General features: G+C 44.3%; 1 protein-coding gene across 1 annotated transcript in view; it reads right to left on the minus strand.

The window, feature by feature from the left end:
* The window catches only part of LOC144169619 (NBAS subunit of NRZ tethering complex-like), an 89,930-nt gene that overhangs the window by 4,004 nt on the left and 63,296 nt on the right, over nucleotides 1–22,630 (minus strand). Inside the window, exons 43-55 of the mRNA XM_077698872.1 lie at nucleotides 21,255–21,365; nucleotides 18,486–18,733; nucleotides 16,818–16,936; nucleotides 14,968–15,057; nucleotides 14,132–14,245; nucleotides 13,502–13,584; nucleotides 11,246–11,411; nucleotides 9,117–9,265; nucleotides 7,886–7,975; nucleotides 6,814–6,922; nucleotides 5,674–5,760; nucleotides 2,114–2,256; nucleotides 976–1,105 (exon numbers count right to left, since the gene is read on the minus strand). Of these exons, the coding sequence (XP_077554998.1) occupies nucleotides 976–1,105; nucleotides 2,114–2,256; nucleotides 5,674–5,760; nucleotides 6,814–6,922; nucleotides 7,886–7,975; nucleotides 9,117–9,265; nucleotides 11,246–11,411; nucleotides 13,502–13,584; nucleotides 14,132–14,245; nucleotides 14,968–15,057; nucleotides 16,818–16,936; nucleotides 18,486–18,733; nucleotides 21,255–21,365 (1,639 nt within the window). The remainder of the gene's footprint in view (nucleotides 1–975; nucleotides 1,106–2,113; nucleotides 2,257–5,673; nucleotides 5,761–6,813; nucleotides 6,923–7,885; nucleotides 7,976–9,116; nucleotides 9,266–11,245; nucleotides 11,412–13,501; nucleotides 13,585–14,131; nucleotides 14,246–14,967; nucleotides 15,058–16,817; nucleotides 16,937–18,485; nucleotides 18,734–21,254; nucleotides 21,366–22,630) is intronic.

Here is a 22,630-nt window from a genome sequence, read left to right on the forward strand (position 1 = left end):
AAGAAAAGACTGCACAACAAAATTTTAGCAAACCTCACACAATGCAGCAGTTATTTAAAATACCGTCGACTCTGGATAATTTGAAGTCACTTAATTGGAATGTTTGGTTAATTGGAAGTGGTGTTCTGGTCCCGGCAATTTTACACGCAATTCAACAGACGAAATCGCTCAATAATTCAAAGCTAAAACGAAATATATCCGTTAACTGAAAGTGTTTTCGAATAAAAATCATCGAACTGGTCGACCGTCATATCGGGATAAAATTCAAAATTTTGAAGTGCAAAAACACCGGCGTGGTCTGCACTATGTCGGCCCCATTGCAACTGGGACAGCGCACAGTTGTAAAGCGGAAAGTCAGCTGCGACTTGCACAACTGTACGCATCTTTCTATTTTCAGGTCCTGAACTTTCCTTTTTGCGCACAGTGTTGTGTCACCGTTTTGCATTGTGACCACTTCAGGCTTCAAATTTAGCAATAAGTCTGAAACGTAAGAGCAAACCGAGTCGTACGCTCAAACTTCTGACGAAATTCGAGATTCTAAAAAATATGAAGAAGGAAGATGTGTTGCGGACTAGTGGCAATGCTGTAATTGTGCTTTCCGTTTAATTGGAGGTTCGGTTATAATTTGAAGTTTTTTGCAGTCCCCGTTGGACTTCGTAATGGGAGTCGACTGTATTTCAGTTATTTTAGAATTATTTATTACGAATCCTAATGCGAAACGACGTTTGATTTGATGTGAAGATGGCGTGGCGATGACATTTGACAGCTTTAACACAAAAGTTGAAAACCGAAATGACCACTCTCATTTGAAGTTGTGATGTGCGACTGAAATTTTAAACAACCTTCATGCAATGTAAATCAGATAGGCCACCTCATGTTGAAACAAAACTATATTACCGTTTTTGCACATCAGCACTTTACGTTAAAAAAAATAAGGAGAAGATGGGAAGAGGAAGCAACGGCACAGTTACTCACCAATAAATTAAGGTTGCAATTCTTGACTGCGGCCAAAAAAAGGCTTTCCGCTGCATCCAAGGTGGAGCTGTTGTCGGAACTATGAAGTAGACGGCTTAACAACTGGGTCCAAGGATTCTTTTCTGGGTCCCTAGACAACCACATTTGGATGCAAAAAAGGGGAGGAAAAAAAAAGAGGAAAGCATATGCATGAATGCCTTAAGCAGGGTAACCCTTTTGGCCCGGGTGTCCTAAATTTAGGACATTACCAAAAATTCTTCCAGCAATTTTATAACAAAACCAAAACACCTAGTTTTCTGGGAAATAGTTCTTCAAAGATGTCTCTTTCGATAGATATCACCATTTTTCATTTTTTTGCAACAGCTGAATGATAGAAAGAGGAAGGCATTGCAGTGAAGACCAGGCTGATGTCGAGGTGACCCCAAGGACAAAGTCCTGGTTTGATGACATGGCTGTAATTCTAAAAATACTTGCACTACCAGCTGTATTTCTTGTATGTGGCGCAGTGCTTTCTAAAATTTAAAAAAGCAAGTAAAAAATATGTTTCTGCCAGAATTTAAATTTTTAATTGCCTGATAACCTAATTAGATGTCATGCTTGCAAATCGCTAATTACTCGCATCACAAACTAAAGCACAGAATGCACCCTAGAACAACTGTTTTATGGTCTCAACAGTGTATAAACCGGGCACAAATAAAGAAAATGTGCAGTAATGAACGAGGCACACATAATAAAAAGAAGCACACATTGTGCAAAAAGCAAAACAAAACGTGAATGCAGTTCTTCCGTGGCCGCCATCTCGAATGTCAGTTCTGATTCAAGCAAGCGCTTCTCCTGTACTAAGGCTCACCTATCTCAAGATCTGAGGGTGAAAGGGAAATGGGAGAGCTGAGTGGGGAGGGCTTGATTGGGATACGCTACATTGGTACATGGTGTTCCAAATATAGAACCAAAACTGCACAAACGGTGTCTCTATAACCTAGCATTTCTTTTACGGGAAACGTGGCAGTTATAACAAAAAACTGCACTTTGACAGCTTTCCCCATGCCTGTGCAGTTGTTGCAACCACAACAGCAACCACAACAGCAACCACCCCAACCAACAACATTCACACTAATAAAAGTGGAAGGCACCGTACAGCTCTTCTGTTGACTCCAGGGGATCCCCAGACTGCAGAAGCTTGCCAAGGACAACAAAGCTCGACTCTGAGCTGCAGCGCGGAAGCAGCTCGTCGAACATGGCCTGCCTCGCGTCATTGTCCAGCTCAGTGCATTCATCCACCTGCACGAATCCATATCAAGCATGTACCCTCCCTCTCGTCGTATTCAGTCATTGAATCCCTGCTCTAACACACTTTCTCTACTGAACACATCTTCCTTTCCTCTCCTTTCCTTTGTTTCTTCTGCACCCCGCTAGGGTTGCCACCTTTCCCCGGGAAAAAAAAAAAAAAAAAACTTTGGGGGGAGGGGGGGGGGTTATATAGTTTTATTTGTGTTGAAAAAAGACGCCATGTTTTTGACATGCACTGTCATTTATTGTAGCGTTTTCTTAGAGAGAAATCAACATAACGTTTGTGCTGAAAGTGATTGGGAGCTTGGTTATTGCTCTGTATGTGCTTCACTGAAAAGTAACCGCAATTGCTGACTGCGGCGGCAGCATTTCATTGTTTTGTTCCTCCCTTAGGTCCCCCTCCAGCTCAAGCAGCGCCCTCTCCCGTGTGTTTTCTCTGCTCGTGTGTCTTTGTGCAGCGCGTCGACATATATCTATCGTCTTAGTTGTTGAATTAATGCTTATAAAGCGCCAAACGGACATAATCACGGCACGAGGGCCAAAAAACAGGCCAATGACGGCCAGTTTTAAGTATGGACCGGCAACCGGCCCGCTGTTAAAAAAAACCAGTCGGGCTGGTCCAAAACCGAGCAGGTGGCAACCCTACACCACGCTAAAGGCATCATGTTGTTTGTGGGCACTTATCAAACAAACAAACAAACGAATAAATAAATAAATAAATAAACATCGACAAGTTACTTTTACACAACTGGTGCAGCGGATTGCGCCGAAGTCTGTTCAAGGAGACAACTTCAAAGATGCCCACAGCCCTCCTACAATCAGCACGGCACCAAAGACTGGAACCCAAACAAAAACCAAACCAAAAAGAAACAGGCCACACAAAGCTAAAGGAATTCAGGTACCTACCGAACATGATAGGATAAACTCAAAACTTATGGGACGAACAGGAGGAAGACACTACACAGAGCATTTTGTCTCGCCTTTTTTGCGCATTTTATAATGCCAGACGAACTAGCCCCTCCGACTGCTTTGACATACCTAACCATACATGGTTTCTCAAAGTGGGTTCTGCGGACCCTAGGGGTTCCGCAGGCCCCTCCTCGCGGTGCCGCGAGCCATTGGTAAATTTTCCCTCATTCCGCACTCGCCAACTAACTTAGGTGGCGAACCTAAGGACCTCCAATCTAAGGACCTCCACCACTCATGCTTGACTGTCAGTAAGCACATCTCAGTGCATAACACAAAGGCGCGAGCTGCGCAATAAATCTCGCCAGCAGATTGTAGCCAGCCAGACTCTGAAAACGGGCAGCCTTACCCCCATGCGCATTTGTCCTGTTTGGAGATAGGTGCCGCTAGCGTACGCACTCGCACAAAGTCGACATTCACAGCAATAAATTCAAAAGCAAGCAAGCTTGCTTCCTTTTGAATTTATTGCACGTGAGTGTAGCGTGAACGGAATGAAAAATGGCGAGGAGGGGTTCCTTGGCACTTAACGGAGCTTAGCAGGGTTCCCTGGGATTAACATGCCTGAGAACCCCTGCCGTAGAACATATACAAAGTCAGAAGTTTGGCCAAGGTTTACACTGCACTGATAATGGTATTGGTAGGGAGTAAGAAAATCAATACATTAAATGATTAGTTGGCAAATTAATGGCCACTTCCTACATTGCAATACAAGGTTCTGAAGTAAGTGTCTCAGTTCATTATGCAAGTATTTCCTCTTAGAGCCCATTTGAAGATTAATCTGAGCTTATAACAATCTGAGTCTTCCTCTTGCACTAAAGTTGTTTACAGGAACAATTCATGAAAATAAAAATTGAAGGGGACACTAAGAAAACTTTAATGATTTTTTTTTTGGTGTGCAAGTATTTTCTTTAATTAAAGAGACCATGCAGACAGAATGCAACTTTGGTTCATTCAAAAGATTGCCTTGTTAGATTAACACTGACACCACTTTTAATGCACACTTCGCTCAAATAAGCTACACAATTAGGAAAAATGGGAATGCCCACGCGACCCACTAGCTCATTTCCTGCAACAGAACCTATGATGTCATATGTGCCCAGCTGTGCGATTGGCTGAGGCCGGTAAAAGCAAATGCAAATTAGGCACGGCTGATAAGCTTGCCGAACGAGCCATTTGCACATAAATGAAATGCATATTCATTTTACAGCAGTAAGAATGGTGCGGTAGACAATGAAAGTTACGAATATACACGTAAGCATAGAAGTACCGATGCGCACTGCTGTTGGTGCTGTTGGTGCTGTTGGTACTGGGTGCACTGCGCTTGTTTTAAATGCACAGCACACCGCCGCTTGGAAGTTGTCTTACACGACACTGGCTGATTCGCATAAACGATGTTTTCTTACGTGACCTTACGATTCTTACGATTACTTTCTACAGTAATAGAAACAAGCCAGGTGCAAATACGGTCAAAAACAGAGCAACGGCGGACAACGGTTCGTGGATGAGTATAGTAGCGCCGCCTCGGAGGGCTGACAGCAAGCAAGGCTGCGGAGTCGAGTGACGCAGTGGAAGTTCGTTTGAGTAGGCGCACTTATGACTTCATTGCTGACGTTACAAAAACACATGATTTGGCTGGAGAATTAAGATTTTAATCTAAATTGAATAATTTCTCAGAGAATACGGCATCACTTGCTGCCAGACAAGCGCTGGGGGCACTATAAAACACGAAATAGTTCGTATAAAACACACTTGTATTTTGTCTGCATGGCCCCTTTAAGGGTGCTGCAAAAATATAGTTTTGAATTAACTAGAACATGGCCTTCTTTTGTGTCAATTAGTGGAGAACCTCATGCCACTTAGCAGAGGTTGTAATTACAGTTGCTGCTATGCAGTAAATGCAATCCTTTACTTCACTACAATTTTACAACTTCATTTCAGCACATGAGCACTGCACATAAGCACAGTGCTTAATAAAAAAAAGCAGTAGATGATTATCTACAGTCACAAAACCGTAACTGCCCCGTTAAGTAGATAAGGCACTGTGCTGCTGAGGACGAGGTCACATGCGCAATTTTGAATGGCGTGGCAGCATTTCTGAGGGGACAGACAAACACTTTGGCTGTAGGTGTAAGATTTCAATGTTCATTAAAGAATAATAGTTGCTGCAAGTGGAAACACATTTTGTTTGCGAAAAATTGGCATCTACATGACAAATATGTGGAAAGACTCTGTTAAGAAATACATGCATGCATGCTTCTGATAGACAAAACACTTCTTTCCTGTTTCCTTCTACGGGAGTAACAGACCGACTTGTTAAAAAAAAAACTAGTCTTCTTTTTTGTGTTACGTATACATTAAAATTATTCCCACTGGTTGTAGTTCACGCACAGCATTAGACAACAACAAGAACAAAAAAATGAGTAATTTAAATGGCACACTCACCTCGTAGTCCGGCCATTCAGACCATATCAGTGTCTGAACTCGAAGCACCAGTAGGAGACTCTCATCTTCGGTGCTCAGGATGACATTCTGAAATTCGCGTGATGTAACTGGCGTGAGCATGTGAAAGACCTAGCAGATCGAGTCTTAACTTCTACAACTTGGCTACAAAGGACGGCATCTTTGAACAGCTAGTGGTAACTTTTTTCCACAGTGACAGGTTGATCGTGGTTAATTGATACAGGCTTTGTTACACAGATGCAATAGGTGCTTTCCAGCAAAAAAAAAAAAATGTGATGTGCAGCAAACAGAATGAAAAAAAAAAAGAAGGGGAAATAAGCACAGCTAAGCCGCTTGAGATTGCATGCCCAGCATGCACTTGTGATCTTGTTAAACACACCGAAAAACATAGGACAGCCAGTAGAAATGCCACAGTCAAGGAAGACGACCTATGAGGTGAGTGGCAATGGCCTCTTTTTCTTTTCTTCTTATTACTTTTTGTTTTGCATGTTAAGAGTGCTCAGCTCTGACACCGACTTCAAAAGGTTGGAACGTCGAAAGAAGCAACAATTTTTACATTCGTGCACTGGAAAGGTTGCCTGGCTTGCTTAAGGAACAAGATCTGAATAAACTGTGGGAATGCCATTCCCAATGAAATGCTTACGTGCTTGAACACCTGTAGTAAGATGAAGAAAAGGAGAACAAACCCCTGAGGTTTCAAATGCGTGCAACTTGCATGCAGTAATCATCCAGTCCATTCACACTTTGGAATTTCACAAGCAGTGACAGATGTTGGCAACGGAACGAGAAGCGCTTCAGGTGGATCAGTAAAAAGCTGCCTCAATACAGTTGGTACTAACTCTGTGGGATAATTTTTGCCACTAAAAGGGAATGTAAGCACTAGCTGCAATGCTTTCATAACTTCACAAAGTCAATAGATTATGCCTATATTTTTTCTTCAGAGGGCAGAGCTTAAGGCAATAGTAGAGATCTACCATGCACTACAAGCATGCTTATCCCTTATTGGTTAATGTGACTGATTAAAAAGTGCAGGAAAAAACAAAGAAAACACTGGCTCAAACTGTGTGATGCACTGATGTTGTCCAACATCAGAAACTCGGCCACGGGAGCTCATGCACTCACCTTTTCAAGTATTTCCAGCACCTTGAGGCGCACATGAATTGCCACACTGCTGTCAAGGCAGAAAGGCCGCAGCAGGTCGAGCACCATGTCCCCAACAAACATGTCCTCGCTTATGGGGGAAAGGAAAAATGCACGCACAAACAAAAAGAATCAAATGCAATTCGTTTACAACAAGAAAACACATATCATAGGTTTTTTGCACGCTGAAACTTTGGTAATGGAAGAAGCACCAGAAGTCCCACAGGGGCCATACAGGAGTCATTGCATATGGCAAGGAAACAAACTGAAACATGCCAGCTGACTTGCTTGTGGGCACACGAGAAAGAGCAACGAAAACTACCATGTGTCTTTGCGAGAATTAAGCGGGACTTTTAGTGGTGGTAATGGAAGAAGCATCAAAAGTACCACAGGAGCCATACAGGAGTCATTGCATATGGCAAGGAAACATACTGTAACATGCCAGCTGACTTGCTTGAGGGCACAGGAGAAAGAGCAAAGAAAACTGCCATGTGTCTTTGCGAGAATTAAGTGGGGCTTTTGGTGGAGAAAAAACATTGTCCTTTTATGTGGAAAACTGCTTATTTTGTCCCAATCTTCACGCTGGTAACAAGCAAAATGAGGAATGGGACCACAATCTGGGTCCTTGTTTGCAATGGAGATGCCCCCATTACAACATTTTCCAAGTGCTTTATTAATGCTTCCAGTAACAAAACGAACACTGCTGCTTGTTTCAGCAGTTTATCACTAAGCCCCTGCACCAACTAAACAAAAATGTATAACCAAGCTCAGTTACACTTCCACTAGAAACACAACACAGCACGTTTAAGTCCAAATTGAGGCATGATGTGCTGAAGCTACACTTGGGCAGTCGGGCACACCATAGCACAAGGTTATGGATGTTGTTCACAACCCACAAGTATCAAGTGCATGTTTATAGCTTAGCTGAAGTTATTTTCATAAAATTTGGAGGGGGGAAAACGAAGAAAAGCAAATTAAAACTTGTTGAAAACAGTGTCGTTACAAAGATGACCAACAATCTTGTTCAGATCGTTTTTGAGTGAGATGCACTTGCCTTTCATCAAGCACTTGCCGAAGTATTCGTTCAAGCACTTCTTCCGGCGTCAGGACGTCAAAGACACTGTGGAGCTTCTTGTCAGGATTCCTGAAGAAATGAATCGAATGTGCACGGCTTTAAAAACCATACAGGCAGCGACCACAGTGTTCTGTAATGCCTTTGAAGTTGCAGTTCCTGCTAACACAATACACCTATGTTTGCAAGCACTGGCGCTCTTTCACACCTAAGTACTGAAGGCAAAGAAAAGAAAAAAAAGAAAGAAAAAAAAAAGATAGAGAGGCTGCAGTAGTAACACTGTCTGTAGTGGAGGGCTACAATTAATTCAGACCACATTAGATCATCCAGTGCACACCAAAGTGGGCATTCCAGTTTTTCACCTCTCCCTCATGACATGACAAATGTATGATGGCGAGGATTTTTTGAAAACAACAGCAGGAGGTGAACTGCAATTAACAAAAAATTTATCTTGAACAACAACTACCGTATTTACTCGCGTAATGAATTCACCTTTTCTCCAGAAAATTCGGCATAAATTTGGGGGGAGGGTTCATTATGCGGGAAAAAAATTGCAACAGTTTCAAAGGTTGAAATTTCATACAATAAAGTTGCTAAGAGAAGCAATGTCAGAGCCTTGCCATTTTCGTAAAACCACGTTGGTAATTATGTAATCAAATTTCTTTTTTATTCGCAACATGCTAGTGGGTCCCTACTCGCCACGGAGCTGTCCTCCTTACTAAAGCCGCTTGCCGCCTCACATTTGTTGTTGGCCCACAGCGCACCGTCTTGCGTGCCATCAAGGCACTCCAAAACTTCTTTTCCGACACCGGGAAACTTCCCTTCTTTGGACCCATGAGACACACGGCAATCCCTGTTCCCTGCCCAAAAACCTCGTTTTCACCCATAGCGCACAGGAAGCCCAGCCGCGCGGTTTCCATGTGCATCAACGCATGCTCCACCGCCTTCAGTTTAAATCCGGCTGTGTAGCTTATGTACTGGCCTATGTGCTAAACAACACGAAGATGTATGACAAGCACCAGCAGTTCACGAGTTTCGAACGCTTATGACTATCTAAACTGCTTGGCTTTCGAAGCCTCTGGGTTACACCGCGACGACAGCCGCTATGACGGAACGCCGTGTGGCTCTACTTGGGTCCAGCGAGTGAGCTACGACGACAAGGCGAGCCCCTAAAGTGCTCTGCACTTAAAAAAAGGGAGAAACCGCCGCCGACCTGAGCTGCTCAGAGGCTAGGAGGATGGCGTCCGAGTAGATGTCCGTGGGCTGCTTGTCCACCGTGTTGGGAGGGCAGCAGGAGAGCAGAGACGGAAGGAGTCCCGGCATGTGTTCCAGCATGGCACAACGCAGCAGCATGGCTTCCAGCTGTCACGGGAAAATAAGGGGGCGAAGGAATGTAAGCAAAGCCTGTAATTTAATAAAGACTACACTACTTTCAATGCCATCTGCTGTACGGTTAACACACTGTCAACACTGCATGCTAAGGCTTCTACGTCACCCCACCTTCACAGTTTTTGTATCCAGGCACAATGTGCTACTCATCATACTGAAAAAGTTACAGTAGTATGACAGGCTTAAAAAGCACTCCCGATGGCAATACTACAGCAAAACGATGCATTCCAACTGGCTTTAGATAGAATGTCTCTAGAGGAATCCCCACGGTATGGATAAAAAAACGCAGACTGCCTGTCACAAACAAAAAAAGTTATGCAGCTGGCAATGTTTCACCAACAAAACAACATTGTTCTAGTTGAATACTCAAGACTGCTACATCACTGCCTGTCTTTTAAGCAGTCATTATGCTATTCGTTTTAATGAAGTGGCAACTTGCAGGCTCATCTTTGAAACACGTTCCTATTCTGAGCTAAGACTGATTTCTTGCAACACTGTCCCTAGCTTTTGTTCTGGTTAGCCTAGACACATTAGAAGGAAGGAACAGCCAAGTTCCAATTCCCAAGCTAGGCAAATGTTCCGTTCGGTTGGGAAACTTTGAGGCTGTAGAGCTGTCTTTGGTCCAGCTTTCAGTTGGACATGGGTAGATGTTGATAATGTTCTATTCTCCATTTATGTAAGCTGCTTGTATCAAGACTTGCAGCAGAGACTTCAGTCAGACTACATTTGCCTGCAAAACAAACTTTGACCTACCGTACTCTTGATGGCATTTGTGATGGCCTTCATTAGGCGATAAAAACGACAAAGATGACAAATTTCAACTACACTTAGCAGAGTAAACACACAAATGTGTTAACTAACACAAAGTTTGTCGAAAACAAGTCCACGACTGCAAGATCGTCAAAGGATAATCACACTGGCAGCTACTGGAACAAAACAAGATAGTAGTGTAAATTGCTCAAAACCACATGGAAAGAAAGCAGGGTTCGTACAGGCTTCAAAAGCAAAAATTCAAGGGTTTTCAAGGACTTTCAAGGACCACAAAACACATTTTCAAGGTACCCGTCTAATGTTTTATCTGGGATTATTTATAACTTTTCCAACACAATGCAAAAGTTTTTTATTGCACAATATCTAAGCACATTAGTGCACATTTAGATAGGTGCTAACGGGTTCGTAAATGCTCCCCCAGCTTCATTTTTTTATTTCATGGCTGGTATTTAGAGGTTTTTCTTTTTTCTTGGTGTTTTGCTGAGACTAATTGATTTCAAAACTTAGTTAATGCTGCGTGCAGCTCCTGCTTTGTCAGCAAGAGTATCAGCTGAAATTAAATCGAGCTAGTGTTGCTTCAAGGCAGGATGAACTATGTACACGTCCACCATTTTCACGTAAAAGCAAACGTCGATGGAGCGTATGAGGAACAGCAAACATGCAATGAGCAACCGTCCATAGACTAGATGGAAGATGCAAGATAGAGAACAGAAGCTGGCTTTCACTGGATTGTATCGTGATATAGATTGGATTGACAAGTGCCTGCTCCCAATGTTGCCTCGTAATAATGAGAATCCACAACTCGTAATTTCACACAATACACTGAAACTTGATTGTTGCAATGTTTTATTACATTTGTTAACACCTAAAATCCACGACAAACACTTTAAATTCTTGTGAAAAGACAGGGCCATTGATTCTCTCCGGAAAAATCAAGGGTTTTCAAGGACCATTTAAAAATTCCAGGACTTTCCAGGCCTTGAAATTGACACTTCTAAATTCAAGGGTTTTCAAGGTTTTCAAGGACGTGTGCGAACCCTGGAAAGTCACAAGGAACACCATACAAAGGCATTCATTGTGGGAATGGCTACGCGATAAAGCCAAATCTTCAGAGGCCTTCAGTCGAGGATAGCTACTGACACAACAGACAACTGACACAGCCTTTATGCTTTGCCAACCTACCTTTTCAGGAATGCCCCGCGAGAGCTCAAACTCGATGGCATAGCTCTGAATCACAGGGTTGCTTGGGTCGACTGCTTCATCTAAGACACCGTCCTCGATTCTTTGCAGGTGTGACAGGTAGCCCTGGAGCGTCTTTGCTGCATCACTCCACTCCTCTTTTGATCCCCTAAGAACAAACACCCAAGGGCACAAAATCAAACATCGGCCCCTACTCAAGTGTGTGCACCTCAGTCACACAATGCCAACGGAAGCACCAGCGGCACCCAACTTTTCCGTATTTACTGTATGCCCCTTCAAATATTTTCCTGGGCTCGCTAACCACCTCAAAATTACGTGCTCTACATTAGAAACCTTGCTTGAACCAAGCGCTGAATAAATGGTACAGTGAAAGCTCGTTACTTTGAACTTGAAGGGGACCATAAAATATATCGAATTCAGCGGAGTTCAAATTAGCGGGCAGAATGAATGAATGAATGAATGCTGCTAGAATGAATGGACATCGCGTCGCACTGCACGGGCAGAACACAAAGAAGCCACCTCTGAACTCGTTATCGCGAATTAGGTGCTACTGCACATTTGTGGCAGGTGATTTTGCAAATAATGTTCATGGAGCTTGAATTGCGAACAAAATTAATTTATCAGCCAGTTTGTTACACGCTAGAAACAGGCACCGACAGGCATTCATGTGAGCCGCAAGCCGTAATGTTGAAATTACAACGCTGTTTATGCTCGAAAACACGTTTATTTACATGGCAGGGTAGGGGCAATCAAAATTAAAAGTAATTGGTTGATTACTTTTAGTTTTGGGCTGACTTCTTCTGCGAGGAGCGATGGAAACCGGGGGATACCAGTTTCAATTAATCACCCTGGATACTGCGCGTTCGAATTATCGGTAGTTTTCCCCCCCTGAAATATACAGGGCTGTGCCGAAACCAGGGCTTCAGTTCGAATTAGCTGTAAGTTCGAATTAACCGAGTTTGAAATAATGAGCTTTTACTGTATTGACTAAACTTCAAAGTGGAAGCCCCCCTTACTAGCACTGATTATCCTACAGAGGCACCCTTTCTAAGGTTGTCTCTTCACGTTGTGGCACTTTATTATTACGTTATTTTACACTAACAAGCCACTTAGCATTATCAATCATGCAGTTATAACAAATTCAGCGCAGCCTGGTGCAGTTGTCAAAACGATAAGCTGTCACTAAGCTCTGGCAGCGAGCATTAATTTGTGCCCCACACTCTAACCAAGTCCTACAGCTTTGAGGTTGGGCTCTGTGAAAGGGCAAACTTTGCCAGAGATTGTTAGTTATATGCACAGAGTTACAATTAAGAACCCCCAAAAACATGCCAGTTAGCTGGCGTACAAGTTCTGCCAGTTATGAAAGTTCCTGTTGTCTTCAGGCCGCCTGCCACTGTGAATAAATTAAAGCCGTTCCACTCAATGTGAAAGCTGTCAGAAGTGCAGAGCAGTGATTCGCCATTACGGGCTGCAGCGCCGTTCTCCGTTCACTGTTACCACCAAATGCAATTCCAATTTCCTGCTTTCACAGTGCTTGTGCGCCCCCTGCCTGAAACTGCGCCGGCGGGAGTTCTGTTCTCTTTGTGCTTTTCTCCCCGCATGTGCCGGCGTTCACTGCCACATTTTGCGTTTACTATCGTAAGAACCAACCCAACGGGTGTCCTTAACTAAAGGAACGTGGGCGCTGCCGGCTAATTACGTATATTTTTTCTCAAATGTACCTACAGTTTTCTTTGCGCTAAACAACAGGAAGATGTATGACAAGCGCCAGTGTTTCACGAGTTTCGAATGCTTATGACTATATGAACCGCTTGGCTTTCGAAGCCTCTGGGGTACGCCGCAAACAACCGCGTTACCCCGGGACGCCGCCTTGGTGCTCTATATACTTGGGTCGAGCGAGCGAGCTAGGATGACAAGACGAGCGCCTAAAGTGCTCTGCACTTAATAGACAAGGTGCTACCATTAAATGAAGCTTGTGATGAGCCCATGACATAATGAGTTCCCAATCTACCTGCATTGCCAACAATCACCACAGTTTGCAGAGCAAATTAATGGTTTCCGGTTACCTTCTATACTAGGTCCATCGATGTCGTGCACACTTTTTCATGGGGCATATGAATCAAGAAAGCTAGTTACTAGCCTTGCTTCAAAATTTGCCAATACACTTATAATATATAAGTGATGGCGTACACTACCTCAGCTGCTGTACCAATTTGCAGGGCTGACATGCCTACTTACGTTTTGGCCATTTTCTGGTCTTGACTCTGCTTGGCCATTTTCAGGCACTGCTTCACCACATCCAAGCGTATCCGCCGACTCACCTGCATGGACAAGATGTGCCTTTAAAATGTAGCCAGAGCCCAATTCTGATGCCCAATAAGAGGAAACACTTTCAGTAACGACAGAAATCGTTCTTTCCAGGATGTTGTCCTTCTGTGCCAATGTACTTCAACTTCAGAGACTGAGTAATAAATTGCACAATCACGTACTTTGTTACATTTAAATATGCATAACTCCTAATGGCATTAGGTAAGCCTGTAACTTCATTAACGAGGATTTCATTTTACTGAATTTCATCATATCGAGGTTTAACACTAATCCTGGTCCCTGCCTCTGTAAGGTATGGAAATGCTTAAAAAACAGTGAGGTAACCTCAGTAAGTGCCCAGTTAGTCATTTATGCCCCAGTTATGCCGACCAGGTGACCACAGGAAAACAATCTCTTTGAAGAAGAAGAAGAAAAAGGCTATTTTTCAGCAGACATTGTTACAATTCCTGCTGAAGGGGCAGGAGCTAAAGGCACTGAGTTCCTGACGAGGGCTCCTGACCCTTAGCTTAGATTGACCCCCACAAATGTACACAAACTTACTTGTTCAACTGAGTCCTTGTCGAATGCGACCGATTCAACAAACTTGATGAGGTCGGGTGGAGACAGGTTGTCAAGGTAGGTTCGGCATACTTCAAAATGCTTCCCCCACTCAGCCTTGGAAGGGAAAATGAGAAGTGTTAGTGAGCTGACAGCAGGAAAAATTTCTCTGTGGCTAAACACAAAGGCAGCTCCACATATCGCATCATATTTACGTTTTTGTTTGCACTGGACGCGTATTAACAAAAAACTTCCAACTGGCTTCCACGCACAAACTTCCACACAATTGGCTCTTGTTAATCTGACATAGGTGGGAACTCAAAAGTGTGGTCCAATTAAGTGAAAAAATCAAATTAACCACAGTTGAAATACATATGTAGCTTTATAACTGAATGAAACCTGTAAATTTATTCAAAAAAGGTGATTAACGCATGTGCTACACGGCTGTTTCAAAGGCCTTCCGAAGGCCTTTGAACCAATTGTCTGTGGAGTGCCCAATTGTAAATACATAGGGCGCACTTGTTATAACAGTGTTCAACTGTCAATTGAAGTTTGCCATGCAGCACGGGCATAAATCAATTTCACCAAGGCCAGACGAACAAGATTCGACTGAAGTCGGAAGCAATGACACTGTGAAGTGCTTATTGAACTACGAATTCTAGACGCGAAGCACCCAATTCTTACTAATTGTACTAGTGCAGGCCTAGCTAATTTCCACCCAAATTGCTACTTTTTCTCGCAAAGGATTGCCAAACTAGACCCCAGTACCGCACGCCATACACAGAGTTGTTGAGTGCTTATACTTCATCACAAGGTGAGGTCATCGCACATGAAATTACCATGGTCAGCGCTCGACCTTCTGCCTTTGACAGAAACAGCTTGGAGGCCCACGTGCAGTAGACAGAGGAAGAGGTCAAACGGCTGCCATCCTATGAGAAAAAAAAAAAAAGAGCAATAGGGAGTATCTGTCACTGCGAGATTTGTGTCAGCCACCAAGACAAAGAGGGAAGCAGTGGCAGCCAGCATGTCTTCGCTCATAAAATTTGTAATGCATGCAAGAAGGATGAGCTCATTTTTATGGCTATTGACATCTATTTTATTTTTGTCACAGGTAAGCAAGAACTGTTTGAAAACCATCCTCAGTTCATCTACTGTAGCCTAAGTCTACCTATGGTAAATCACAGGCTCCGGGAATAAAAGTACCGTATTTACTCGCATAATCCTCGCACTTTTTTTTCGGAAAAGTCAATGCGAAGATAGGGGTGCGAGAATTATGCGGGGGGAAAAAATCCGGTGCACAGTGTTGCCAATTTGCCTTCTGCCAGTCCAGCTAAATGTAGCGGTCGTTTTTTGTATATGTAAGCTCAGTGTTGCCAACCGCAGCTATTTCTTTTTATTTTATTATTTACAACGTAAACAGTCTCCCGTTGATCAGCGATCATGAAATTGCCGCCTTTGCTTTCTGGCGCGCGCCCTGTCTCGTCGTCGTCACGTGCGTGCCCTACTCCAGTAACGCACGTTGAAGTTGGTGACGCCGAAGTGCCTGCCTGTGGCGCGGTTGCCGTGTTCGATCGCGTACTCTATCGTTTTCAATTTGAAAGCGGCATTGTAGCTGGCGTTCTTCCCAATGGCGAAGCGGCACCAAGCACAAAACAAAGAGATCAAAAAGTTCTCAAAATGGCAGCGAGCTATCCACCACTGACGCGAGTGACTGCTGCTGCTCAACGACGGCGACACGACGACACGACAGAGGGCTGCGCGAATGCCGTTTAGTTGCGCACACGCGAAACCGGCTCAAGGACAGTGTGAGTAGCGTGTTAGGGCGCCTGTTAGGGAGTAGCCATGCAGGTTGTTAGGGCGCCTGGATGACCTTGGATACACAGCGCTCTCCGCCGAACGGAGAGGCGGCGGGGGAGGGCGTGCGTTGGAGATCGCGTGCACCATGCGGGTTTCGCGAGCAGGCAACTTTCGCCGCTGCAAAGTTGGGGGTGCGAGGATTATGCGAGGAACCAAAAAATCCAAGTTTTCGTGGCTCACATTAGGGGTGCGAGGATTACGCGAGTGCGAGGATTACGCGAGTAAATACGGTAGTTCTTCTTTACTATGTTTTTTTTTTTCATAGCACTTGGGCCCTAATAACACTTGCCAATGCTTGACCTGAACCCTTTTACTGACTTGCGATTATACCTAATCTCCCCAAATTCTCCGGTGTCTTTATAATCATTACACCTCTAAAAAGATACCCTCCTACTACAGTTGCGTCAATGTTTGATTTAATTGATTGCAGGGTTTAACGCACCAACACAATGCAGGCGATGAGGCACGCCGTAGTGGAGGGCTCCAGATTAATTTTGACCACCTGGGGATCTTTAATGTGCGCTGAAACCTCGTACACACGGGCGTTTTTGTTTTTCTCCTCCATCAGAAAAGCGGCCGCCGCGGCCGGGAATTGAACCCACGTCCTCATGCTCAGCAGCGCAATGGTGTAGCCACTGAGCCACCGCGGTGGGTTGCTGCCTCAATGTTACTTCATGACAACCAGACAATGGGAAACAAGTACTATGTCCTTTGTGTTGCTGTCTGTTTTTAGCATAGCTACAGAAAAGACGCGCGTCTGACTGGGACTCAGCTCTTCCACTCGCCATAAGGCATAAGTAAGTAAAGGGATGGCATGTTAGTAGATACTCACTCGGCAAGGAATGCTAGGAGCCAGCTCTGAAATGGCTTGAACGCTGTCCTCATTAACAAACTTGTTCAGGACAACAAGAGGTGACTGCCCCGGCTCAAACAACGCCTTGTAATCTAGTCCTAAAAAGAGCACAATGAGAAAAATGCGGTCAATGGGACATAGGGGAAAAAAAGACAACCACACATCTTGCCATGCTGCAAATGTCCCCGCGCACAACTTGCCCCCTTTTTTCTAATGAGCTTTTTTTTTTTTTTTTGCTATTGTTAAAATCAATCTAAGGTGTATTCTGAATTAAAAGAACATTGGTTTTATTTCAGTTTTGTATTGACACCTCATCTCAAACACGCTTGAGGTTTCTGAGGCATTGCATAAAGTGAACATGTATGACCAATGCCAGTGGTTTTAGCAGTTTGTAACCATTTGCCTATACAGTAGGTTAAGACGAACTTGGTTAAGACGAACGACACTTTTGCTCTCTTGTAACATCCACCATGCGAAAAACCTCCGCTAGACGAATTTCTGATAATACCAACACACCAGCACCCTCTATCGATGGGTCCAGGAACCGCCTCACCGGCGGTTCCCAGACCACCGATAGAGGGCGCAGCAGTCTTGCAGAGTGGGCTAAGGCAGGGAGAGAGAAGGAAGCCTCCTGCCGCTGATGTTTAGCTGGCGATTCCTTTGTGTGAGCCATAGAATTTGCCCAGCGATGGTGCTGCCGACACAAGAGAACCACAGCTCAGCTGTTTGACCAGATTACACACAGGGTGGAACTGGATTTAATTTCGCAACGTTACTCTTTAGGAGCTGACTCAGGGTTCACTCGGCTCTCTCTCAGCTCATGAAGGAAAGGCAGCATGCTCTTTGAAGTGCTCATTTATATCGCGGCAAAGCAGCGGGGTGGAAAGAGGGGCGCAAGAGCCCGGATACGCGAGACGGAAATTCCAGCTTTAATTATTCTCCCGCCTTTTTGCCAGGAAAAGTTACCTCTTTAATCGGGTACGTGGGTCTTTGATCGAAAACGTTATTTTTGGAGTTATGATGATGAAAATTAGGGGACATATGTAGTTTCTCATTCTCATTGTAGATATAAAATTTGTTTTTGCGTAAAATGACTATAGTCAAATTTATTTGGATTTCTGTATTTTATTTTTTGACAGCCTTTTTAAAAAAAACTCCTGGAGGGATGCAGCTGAACAAGGTGCCAGTGAACTGTGCACAAATCAAGCAGTGCAATAAGACTAACATCATCATTCTATCTGGTCTGTAGCAGAAGTTACGACCATTTGAAGTTTAGGCCTGGAAGGCAAAATCGCTTTTTCTGGCTCCCAACTTTCAAGCCCAAACTTCACACGATCATAACTTCTGCTACAGACCAGATAGAATGATGATGTTAGTCTTATTGCACTCCTTGATTTGTGCACAGTTCACTGGTACCTTGTTCAGCTGCATCCCTCCAGGAGTTTTTTTTAAAAAGGCTGCCAAAAAACCAAATATAAAAATCGAAATAAATTTGAATACATATAGTCATTTTATACAAAAACAAGTTGTACATCTACGATCAGAATAAGAAACTACATAAACTCTATAATCTTAATGATCATTCCTGTAAAAATAAATATTTTTGGTTTAAGACCAGTGAGCCCCCTTAATTAAATGTGCCCATACCAGGACAGGCCGTGCGAAGCTTCCCCAGGAGTTTGAGATGCTTGGCAGGTGTCAGCCCCAAATCGTCGACAGACGCACTGGCGCACTTTTCGAGGAGCTGGTAGAAGAACACCATGCTGCTGTGGTCGGATCCATCGAGCGATGGATATATACGGCTCAGCAGCTTCTCCCTTAGGGGCTCTGGCTTGGACAGCAGGACCTCCAGCATGCCATCGGTGCGCAGCCGTTCTTCCACCTCAGCCACTCCGCTGCAATGAGTTTCCGGCCCCCTTAGGACTTGTACTTGAGCTGGGCGAAACCTCCGCCATAACATTTCAAAGCAGGAGCACCACAGAACACTTCACAGTAGCCAAAAAAAAAAAAAAAAAGAAACTGCACAGCGTGAAGTGCAAACTAACAACAACCCCAGTAAAGCATCACCACAAGAGACACTGATACAAGAGACACTCAGTTATAAGAAACATTTGAAAATGGATTCTCGGTTTGTCTCCCAATGTTCACCGTGTTTGCAACATCTCATCCCAGAGGTCCCTAGAGTAGAGTCTTCACCATTTAGAAGAGACACAATGGAAAAGGTACCTTAACCCTTTCAGCCGATATTTTTATTTTGAGCAAAACAATGTTTTCTGTGTGTTTTCTTAAAGTTTAGGGTCCCTTAGGCCCCTCAACAAAGAATAGAGCTGGAAGTGCAAGTAATTAGATTTATTAATGAGACAATTAATTAGGACATCTAGCAATTAAAAATTTTCTGTTTAGCAGAGACATCACTTTTGCATATTTTCTTAAACTTTATGACTACACGAACCTGCAAACAAATAATCAGCTTTGTAATGCACGCATTTTTAGATTTACAAGCATGGGAATAAAACTGAGACTGCCAGTTTTATCACCCTCAATGTCGTAATTTCGTCTTCACCGGAGCTTCTTCCTTTTCATAGCAAAAAGCTCCACTAAAATGAAATAACAGTGATGTTTATTGCAATAGGCATCAATGAAGAACAATCCCACCAAAAACTAGCAGTTTTGGTTTCGTTCTCTACGCGCTAGAGGAACTTTTATGTGATGGCATCAACTGACACCACCAGGGCCGGAAGGGTTAGTAAATGAAGGATCCTGTGCACAAGTTCCTTGAAGTTGAAGCAGGGGCTTGCCTCCAAGAGACTGCAGAGGTTCCAGAATATTTTGAAAAGTTTGTGTCTGCAAATGTGACCCTGTTCCCATGAGATCATGCGATTCTCATGCAACTAAAGGGCCTCCCAGCGGGTGAACCAGATGAGGATTACAATGAGGACATTGCAGGGCAGGGAGTGTTAGCAGTTGAGGCTGACAAACATCAGAGAGCACTGTGACAGTACTGTGAGCGACAGGCAGGTTCACAGGGTGAGGTGCTTTACCCCTAAAAGTTGGGAAGGAAGCTAATACAATCTGCAGTCACTGAAACTACTATGACTTCTTTAGGACCCACTGAGCAATTTCTTGTATAGACATTTAAACCCACTTTGGTGCTAAGCTACATAAAGTGGAATACAGTCGAACCCTGCTACAACAAACTCCGCTTCAACGAAATTTCCGCTTCAACGAAATATTTCCAATTCCCGATCAGTTAGCCATAGAAGTCAATGCAACAAAGTCCTCGCCACAACCAACCATTTCTGGCTTGCTTTCGCTTCAACAATCTTTTCACTCATGGGGGCTGGGTCTGAACATTCATTTCATTTTCTGAACATTCAAGGATCCCGTTTCCTTTTCATTACATTTATGCGCATGTCATCTCGTAACAATGCCGCAATGTGTAAATTTGCACTCTGCAGCGCAAGCTCCCATCCTAATACACAATAAGCCTTTACACATTTTGTGCTTGTACAGTGAAAGCAGCACTATATCGCCCACTTGCACACCAATGATGAGAGACATGATCCTACCCTGCAGAACAAGTTTTTCTCTAATGTTAGAGCGATATACTTGTGCAAGCAGAATGCACACACCCAGTCCCTAAATTTTGGCACGCTACATAAGCCAGTGCTGCCCCTGACAAAGTGGTCACAAGACCACAATGCAATGATTATGGTAACACGTGAATTGAGAAAGGAAATTAGAATAAAGGCATGCACCTTCAATTCCAGAGGCATCTGGTTTGCCTTATGTCCCCTTCCTGACTGAAGGTAGAAGCTCTGGTTTGAGACACACAGCTCAGCAGTGCAATGACGGAGTTGCGATAGTGCAACTGCTTCTGCGCTGCTTACCAGACTGAAATTGAGCTCACTACTTTGTTTTGAGTGAACGCCATGAACAGTGTACTCCATGTCCTTACTGTATGCTACGCACCTGCGCGGTAGCAGGTGACATCCCGACACATTCAACAATGTCAACACATTTGCAGAGCTGACATGTGCAGCAGGTAGCCACTGATAAAAATCTAGACAGCCTGAAAGGCATGAATGTTAAGTTCACAATAGATGCCAGCTTACAATGTAAAATTGGAAGATCTACACAATTGTTATTGCACTTAAACCACTTCCTCACTAAGTTTTATGTTGATGCTACTGAGCAAAAAGGTCTCATTAAGTCTGAAATCCTAAAAAAATTATTATCTAGATGTCCAAGTGTCACAAAATGAATAATTTAATGATGTCCAAAAAACCAAGAGGTAATTAGGTGCTCAAGTACTACCTGAGAATGTAGAACAAACAGCGTAAGAATGGGACGAAGAAGTGACACAGGACAACCGGCTGGCCTGGTCTGAGACCAGATTAAGGGGGGACGCCTCACCATCCTTCAGAGAAGAGAAACTCCAGATGACAAGCGTAGACGTCCCACACAGCAATGTTGTATCGCTTCGCCAAAGACACGGCCACTTGCAGGGCTTCCTGGTCCAGTGTGCTGCAGACGACAAGGAAATGGAAACTTCTGTCAATAAAGCACTGTTTTTCGACGACTGCGAATGTGTGACAACAGCCAAGTGAAACAGATGCCAATGACAACATTCAGCCGGCTACCCCTAGTAGAAAATTGGCTGCGATTACAATACTGCCTAATGCGATATTTGGGCACAGCACAGCAGTGTGCTGAGGCAGCACTCCCTCGCAGGTTCTCGACAGCAGCTATGGTGAGCCTCTGCGGCGGTGGCCTGAACTGCATCTTAAGTGAATGCACATGATAGACACCGCACGCCCCCCTCCTCATTTTCGCCAAGCGTTGCGCCGTCAAGCGCCTCATGCAGGCACAGCATACTGCTCCCTACCCTCCCCTACCGCACACTTTCGGAGAGCACTGGCTCGCGCCGCCACGGTGAACCACCCTCCCCTCTTGATTTCGCGACACTCTCCTCCTCTCTTTTCTTTCACTCGTCAGTCTTTCCATCGTTCGTTTTTTCTTTCACTTGTTGGTCTTCCCATCGTTCGCTTGGTCAGGACGCCGGCGACGCGGCTCAGCCCAGGGATGGGTGACAAAGAGCTGCGCCCTAAAACAGTTTGCTTCACTGCAGTACCCATCGCTGTGCTGTGGTGTGTCCTTCACGGAGTCTTTGTGCAGCATTGCTCCTATTCGTGCACCTCCACACGTGCGTAGTGCTTCCCCGTAGCAGTTGCCACCAGGCAGTGGTGCACCCTTTACAGGGGAACCCCACTTCTCTGATTTTCTAAGTGCACGGCATTGAGCACACAGGGGTGTGGCCGCTACTTGAGAACGAAAATCTCTATCAGCAGGGGAAGAAGCAAACTACTTTCCACCAAAAGCGACAGCCTCTGCGAGCCTGTCTCGTGCTTTCGAAGCTCATTAACACCCCTGCTACTACTGGCAGGATCAGTATAGTTGCTTGTTACCAAACACTTTGCTGCACAGTGCCCCATGTGACGTACGATGCCACTGCGTGTGCTATTCTACTGAGCTCCTGCTAAAAGGAGCACGCCATTTGGGATCTGTGGCCACGAGGTAAGAGTTCAGGGTGCTGGTGCTAACGGCCTGGGTTCGAGCCCGAACAGGTCTACTTTTTAATTTTTCTATTGCTTTTCTTTTTTCTAAACTGAATTCTATGCTTTGCTTTTGTTAATAATGGTGAGCTGGTACATTTTAGGTCGCTTTGGGCTCAGGTCGGAGCCTATGAGTATGTTTAATTACCATTCTGCATTGTGTGCTGTGCAGCGAAG

Source organism: Haemaphysalis longicornis, unplaced genomic scaffold (assembly GCF_048455015.1).
Source record: "Haemaphysalis longicornis isolate Haplotype H1 unplaced genomic scaffold, Haemaphysalis longicornis Haplotype H1 scaffold_2, whole genome shotgun sequence".
Lineage (NCBI taxonomy): Eukaryota > Metazoa > Arthropoda > Arachnida > Ixodida > Ixodidae > Haemaphysalis > Haemaphysalis longicornis.